Source organism: Coptis chinensis, chromosome 5, assembly GCF_015680905.1.
Source record: "Coptis chinensis isolate HL-2020 chromosome 5, ASM1568090v1, whole genome shotgun sequence".
Lineage (NCBI taxonomy): Eukaryota > Viridiplantae > Streptophyta > Magnoliopsida > Ranunculales > Ranunculaceae > Coptis > Coptis chinensis.
Window position 1 is genome coordinate 66,124,157 of NC_141460.1, and position 7,786 is coordinate 66,131,942.

General features: G+C 36.5%; 1 protein-coding gene across 1 annotated transcript; it reads left to right on the forward strand.

The window, feature by feature from the left end:
• Positions 1-639: 639 nt before the first annotated feature.
• LOC147498414 (protein IQ-DOMAIN 30-like) lies at positions 640-7,507 on the forward strand. The gene is made up of 7 exons (XM_086560397.1): positions 640-956; positions 1,044-1,157; positions 1,465-1,755; positions 3,171-3,374; positions 4,156-4,236; positions 5,082-6,216; positions 7,165-7,507. The coding sequence occupies exons 2-7, from the start codon at positions 1,065-1,067 to the stop codon at positions 7,194-7,196; spliced, it is 1,836 nt and encodes a 611-aa protein (XP_086416523.1). The 5' UTR covers positions 640-956; positions 1,044-1,064; the 3' UTR covers positions 7,197-7,507.
• Positions 7,508-7,786: the final 279 nt, after the last annotated feature.

Sequence of the window (7,786 nt, forward strand, 5' to 3'; positions counted from 1 at the left end):
ATAGCTGGAGCCCTCACCCTCATCTTGGCTTGTTAATATTCTAGAGGTGGATTATCAAGATGTATTAACTAGTATAGAAGGTCTAACATAGCTCCAATATGGTTGCAACATAGCCTGGAACGTGCAGATATCAATGTAACACCATGTTTATATCAATAAAATTGAAAATGATTACCAAAAAGAGAGAGAGATACAAATACCTATGAACTAACATAGAGGCGGAATCTAAGATTTGTAATACTTTGTATAGCTTTTAGGACGATTAAGGTAGACTACGTACGAGTCTATAGAGAAAGCAACATAGTTGCCGACTTCTTATCAATTCTAGAGACCACAAATTAAAGCTTGTAATAATTACATGAAAACTTACAAAAATAGGCATAAAAACTTAAAAGTTTACAACGTTAGGTACACAATTTCCAACTCGATTCAAAATGTATAAAGCCGTAGTTGGTAAGCTCAATAATTCATATCCTCATAAATAAATAAAAAAACATATAGGACCACAACCATTTTACTCAGGTATGTATATATGTGTGAGTAGTCGGCAAATGAATGAATTGAGTAATAAAGGGACATTTTGCCAAGTGCAATAAATTGAATAATAATAACAAAGAAAGCTAAAGAAAAAGATTTGTCACCAAAGAGTGAAATACCGAGAATATCCTGGCAATGAGGCCATGAGGTTTCTAGTATTTGAGACAATGACAGAAATGTATCTATATCGAGTACAGACAACAACTCACTCACTTTAAAGTACACACTTCCAAGTTAAATATTTTATTCCCACTCTCACTTTGCCTTCCTAAAAATAAAATAAAAAAGGAGTGGGAGTATGGAATCTCTTTATTTAATGCTCTACATTTTATTTCTTCTTAATCTTTGATCTAATACCATATTACCATTCTTCTTATTATTCTTCAGATCTTCAAGGTTAGAACGTACCGTTTTTTTTGGTAAGTTTCAGATCTGCATGTTTTTTGTTATTAGTTTATTTTTTTTGAGTGTGTGGTTTAATTTTTGGATTGGATTATATCATGCAGATCGATATTTCGGTTTACGGGATGGGGAAGTCTCCTGGAAAGTGGATTAAAACTATACTTTTTGGAAAGAAAACTTCTAGATCATCAAATAGTTCGAAAGGAAAACATGCTTCGGTGAGCACTTATTTATTCACCAATAACTCCTATTTGACTTTGCTAATTTCAGCATCAATGTATTTGAATTTTATACTCCTTATCATTGCATCTTAACCACTCATAATATAATTTGCCGAACAGAGTTAGTTTTATTGTTTTATATATTTGCATTGGTGATTTTTTTTTGCATTTAGTAAACTTCATGGCGGTAGCTGTAGTATTTACGCATAGTGCCTTTAGTTTCATATAAACATTTGCTTTGCTGCATTTGGAATACCAATGTGGAATGCGTAAATACTGACTAGTTCTCGATTCTTGTCGGAAGAAAGCTACTACTGAGAAAGAAACGTGGGCTGCTGCTAAGGAACCTACTACTGATTTTCCTGTGAATCCACCTTTGGTTTCAGAACCGGTAGCTGATACTGCCTATAGAAACGAAGGGAACTTAGTATTGGATCAGGTAAACACATCTGAGTTTCAATGTGATGAAGGAGGCACAGTATCCAAAATTCAAAATGCGGATGAGCAAGGAACCACATCTTCACTAGATGATCCAGAGAGAATCAGGCATGAACAAGCTGTCATAAAAGCACAAGCCGCTTTTCGGGGTTATCTGGTAGTTTTTTTTTACTTCATTATGCTCATAAATATTCAACCTTACTCCTATATAATGCTTTCTACGGTTTGCGGGTGTTCTATTTGATTTGCATATTTATACAGAGAACAGGCCTAGTGTAAAAGATTCTACGCGCCTCATTTTGTCTTTGAGGTGTTCGTAATGCAATTAATATAGATGCACTATTTCTGTGATAGAGAAACTCTACTGAGGAGAGGCAACACATGCAGCTTCCCTAATCCCCATATATCTATCCAATAGCATGCCCACTTGTGCTAAGCATAATGATCACTGACATATTAAAACAATTGTATTAGTGGGGGGAAAAAAACTTCAGGGAAGATACCTAGAGAGGGGGTTCAATGGGAGGGCATCACTCGAAAATTTCAAATAAGATTCCCATGATTGACAACCTACAATAAAGGGGAATGTTGATTCCCACTCAGCATGAAGACTTAAGTAGTTCAAGCAGCCAAAGAGCGGAGCGGCCCAGGAGCTTCTGAATTAGTATGCAATGCTCTAATTACCCGATGGGATTAATTAACTCAACTGGTCCCCTCAAATGTGGTGTGACTTGAGAGTAACACCTGGACTTCAATTTTAGTGGGTGACCTGGAGCACATATGGCCCTTTGGGGTGAATACTAATGTAGCCTACTCCTATACCATCTCAAGTTGTTGGAGACTTGGAGCAACCAACTCAAAACCAACTTGCATCGAGTGGAGAGGTCCTAGGAACTTATGAATTATTATGCAATGCTCTAAATACCCAATGCGATTATATATCTCAGCATGTACAACGGGAAACAAGATATCTCTGCCTTTTTGTTTTTCTTGTTATATTTCTTGTAAGCTGTATGAACCTTTTGAAAACTATCACTGTATTAAATTTAGTTTCATAAACTTTTTCGCATTCGCCAAACATATCATAAAATAAACTTAGTTTTCCATTAGACATTTTTTGTCAATTTAGTACATGAATCCATTTTGGGGATTGCTAGTATAGCACTTTCTAAACATCTGGTCGCTGTAGATTGATCAATACGTAGATCCATTCCGCTGACTTGCGCATAATTTCGACCTATTAAGGGTTTGTTGCCTGTGATACCATGTGTTCTACGGGCAGGAAGGTTCTTCCAGCCTCAAATATGGTGGATGCATTTAATCTTTTCTCCTTAGGATTTTTATTGGTTGTACACGTGTTATTCTCATTTACTAGGAGTTATTGTTTAGAATTTCCCAATTTTGTGCCATCATAATTTCGCATATATTTCACTGTAAGCAACAAACATTTTAAGGATCCTTACATTATTCCTTTATGAAACCTAGTCTTTTCTTTTCCTAATTTAAGTTCTTCTGTGAGACCATACGCTAGTTTGTTATGAATGCACTAATGTAAGTCCAATGTTGGTAAAGGCTCGTCGGGCATTTCGAGCCCTCAAAGGCATCATAAGGCTGCAAGCACTTGTTCGCGGTCACCTAGTAAGGAGACAAGCAGTTTCTACCCTGTGTTGTTTGCGAGGTTTAATAAAGTTTCAGGCTCTAGTGCGTGGTCGAAAAGTCAAACATGCTGAAGCAGATCTCCAAGAGCATACAAGGAGCAGTCTGAAAAGGCCCTTGGTAACTTTCTGGGTCTCATCCCAATTTTTGGATATATGATTTGTATTTCCTTGCACATACAGATATTTATGTTTCATGTGATTTGCATTTCTTTTTTATGATCATGTGCTTTCTGTAATGTATTTCCTGATCAGTTTTGTGATGGTGGGTACTGGGTAGAAACTGCTGATAGTAATGGTATGTTGATGGATTACCCCAAAATGATAGTAGTGAGTTAGCGAAAGTAGCACTGTAGTAGTGCTCACAGCTACGAAACAAAGATGGTGGTCTGACATAAAGGTGCATGGTATGATACGATAGTGTTCTCTGGTGAGGTCCTTACAGTTGTATTAGCGTAGCGGTTAGCAGTGTGAGGGTGTTGGTACAATAATGGTGGTACTGGGGGCAATTAGCTGGTGTTAGGATCTCAAAAGTTGTAAGTGGCAAATCAACTATCTAGTGGATTTATATCTTCGGGCGTTGACAATTTTAGTTGAGTTCCTCAACTCCACCCAGAATCGCCTTACTTCAGCTATGGGAAAAATCATCTGAACAGTCTATGGTTATGAAATTTAGCGTCTGCATTGTGATGTATCTTAGCATATGCGTCCACATCCTCTAGTCGTTCTAAGTTATCTTTATGCAAATATCCATGAACTTAATCATAGAGCAAATATCTATTTTGACTTCCTTTCTTGGTTAACAACTTAACACACTGTCCATAATGCCATAATCAATGTTTGACTCGGTCACTCTGTATCTGGTCTCTATTTTGTCAACTAAAAGGTTTTTTGTTTTTCAGGATGCCACAGGACCTGGTTCTGTTGAAGTGAGCTTACCTATTCAAGTAGGGAAACTACCAGAAAATTCTTTTGTTCGCAAGGTATAGCTCTTCATTTATTGCTATTGATGATATGAGTTTCATTTTTTAGGAAAAAAAATGCATATAAACATTTATCTGATTGACAAATTTCCTGATGCAACCACAATTGTGCACAAAATTATATTGACATTTTCGATAAACCCGATTTTTAGTTTTTCAACTCTAATTTAAGCTTTTTACAATGGGTAAATTTATAGATGAAATAACCAAAATAAAGACTCATAATCCTTATGAAAATAGAATTCTTACTAAGTAATTAATTGTAATTAATCATGCTCCTGCATCATTTGAGTAAAATTTTATTACAGCTAATGAAGAAAAAAGTTTGAGCAGAAAAGAGAGTACGGCTTAATTATTTTTGGCCTTCTCTCACCCTTTTTATATAGGAAAAATTGGTGGTTTACAATATAGAAACATAAAAAAAAAATTGGTTTGTGGGATGTTTGAAACAAAGGTTAAACAAGATACTAAAAGAGTATCTAGCAAAGCATCTGCTAAAAAAAAATATAACAATTTGCGTAAAGGGAACATATACTAGCACAGTATCTAGCAAAGAATCAGCTTAACCTTTGTTTCAACACCCACATCATAAATGTTTTAGTCTTGCAGACCTATGTATTTTAAGTATTTTACTTGTATTAGCCAGATTATTTAAATTGAGCAGTTTTTTCTCTTCTTTTTCTATTCAAGGATGAGAAGAAATCAAGAAAACACTGTCGCAAGTTCGAGAGATGGGATGTTTATTATTCTTTTGATAATTTTTCTTTTGAAGTTTAGTTTAGGTCTTTAACTGTTTTTTAGATTGCTTTCTACTTTTCTTTAACCATAACTTTCCCTCTCTTTAGCTTCTTAGATCTTCAACCAATGCGGCTCCCCTACGCCTCCAGTACAGTCTAGAGGAACCAAATTCAGCATGGAATTGGCTTGGGCGCTGGACATCCTCCCGTCTCTGTGTGCCAGTTGCACAAAAGAAGGTTAGTGGTTCAAAACCTCAGTTGAGGCCTGATCAAGGACGATCAAAGCGTACTATTCGAAGGTTCCCTGTTCCGAGTGTTGACAATGGTATGGCATATTCAACCAATGAAACTGAGAAATCTAAACGCAACTTGAGGAAGACTGCAAGTCATACCACAGATTCAGTACAGGAAAATCCACAAAATGAGCTTGAAAAGGTTAAACGCAGTTTAAGGAAGGTTTCTTCTAATCCCACAGTAGAGACTATTGATCTGTCAGAGGTTGAGGTTGAGAAGGCAAAGAGTACTGTAAGGAAAGCACCAAGCAGTCAGGCTCCTGATATTCCATTCGAGGTAACCTGTGATTCTGCTGAAAAGATAAAAATGAGTATCACTGCTGAGACTGAGAAATCAAAGGACAGTCCAAGAAAAGCATCAATCTCTCCATCCCCGGATATTCTAGACACGAAAACAAGTGATTCTGCTGAAAATATGACAAAAGAAATCACCACAACAGTAACCAAAGAGCCTGATGCTGTCACCACTTTAAAACCAATAGTATCAGATGTACCAATTGATGTATTGCATAATAATCTTCCTCCACTTGATTTGCAACCAGTGGAGAACATCGAAAAAGGTGAAAGTGTTCCGGTGGTGAATATGGAGATCATTGTGGAAGATAAAACAAACCATGATATTCAGAAAACCAGCCGAAGAAGAGCTTCCTTAACAGCAATGCAGGAGAATCCAGAGAACGGGATCCAGAACAGTCCAACAGTACCGAGCTATATGGCAGCAACTAAATCTGCGAAAGCAAAGCTGCGAGAACAAGGGTCTCCGAGGGTAGGCCAAGATATGGCTCAAGATACGGCTGAGAAGAATGGTTATACGAGGAGGCATTCTTTGCCATCATCTACCAATGGCAAGTTAACCTCATTATCTCCACGGGCTCAAAAATTGGTTCAAGCAAATGGCAAAGGAAGAATTAAAAATGACAAATCTCTCTTGTCCTCTAGAGATGGTGGAGGTAAGAAAACTATTCTCCCCCCCCCCCAAGAATATCAAACTTCATATATGTGCATTATGTGAAATGAGAGTGTTAAGCATAAAGAACCATTTAGATGGTTTATTGCTTTATTTCCTTGCTGACTGCTGACTTCATGAGACATGACATTGCATTTTAGTATTTCATGTTCAGGTTTTCTATTTTAATTATAGACTGCTAATTACTTTACATTGCTGGCATTTTCTACGGTTCTAGAGAATTTAGCCAATAACAACATGAAAGGTTGTGGATTGTTTAGCTTTGCAACTTACTAAAAATTGTTTGTACCTATGGCACTGCCTGAAAATAACATACCCCTCTAAACCGTGTAGCATCAGTTACACCCATACAAACAAATTTCTGAGTACTTTGTCAACTTGGCATAGCTCTGGCAATTCTTGTGCATATAAAATGCTTATGACCTATCCAGCTTTTGCCTTAACACTAAAATAAATAATTTTGTTTTTTGTCAATTATAAGTTTATCTTTGGTCTCATTCAAAATCTTGGCGAGAGCTTTGAAGTGTATCAATACTATAAGACCAATTTGTTCAAGAAAAGTTGTGCAGTGTGAGATTTAGAATGCGGAATAGCACAAGACTCCCTCTTTCTGCTGCATGCCAACAATCAAGTCTCGTCTACTTTGTGTGTTGCATTTTCTCTTATTTCAACTTCATACACTTTATAGCTACGTGTAATGTCATCGCTCACGAATTCCACATCTTCAAGTTGTTACTTTGTACAATTTACCCAATTTGTTATTGTCCAATCTATTCCGTCTACTAAGACTTGTCCCTTACTATATAATTTTGGCGTGAATATGATTACTATCAATAGGTTCAAGTGAATTTTCTCTGTCTTGCCTTCTCTCAGTTCTTAAAGCATCTATCAGAATCTGAACTTATCTTTGCTTTATGTTAAATAATTCCAGAGAAGGTTGTTCAAGCAGGTTGGAGGAGGTGATTATCACCAAAGTTAATGTCTCAGGAAGTATCATGAAGGAAGATAGAGGTTAAGGTGACTACTAGTCTGCAATATTTTGTACCGGCACGATGATTGAAGCTCTGTTATAAGACATCATACTGGGTTTGATAAATAACATGCGGTGTGCCTGTGGCGTCTACTGTGCCATGAATATTGTGGTCTGAGTGCATGTATAAAGCTCTAAGGTTCAGTGTGTCCTTATTTTGTTACCTTTTCTAGTTTTCCGTTTGTTTTACGATGAAGTAAAAGTCAACCTTTAAATATTTAGTAGTAAAACTGTGCTTTATGAATGTTTAGTGTATTGATTATCATTTGAAATTTGAGTATTGTGTTTTTGTTTTGTGTGTTTGTATTTTTTTAATGAACATATATATGTAACATTTGTCCATAAAGATATTCAGAACGGTGGCTAAGCACTCCATGTAATATCCACCTCTTGGACACTTTCCATCCCCCGGTCATCTTGAAAGTGTTATATATTTTGCTTTGGTGTCTCCTGATGTGAACTTGTTACATGTATCTACTGAGAATGATCTTTCTTCCGAGTTATATGAGTTATTTCCGCACTG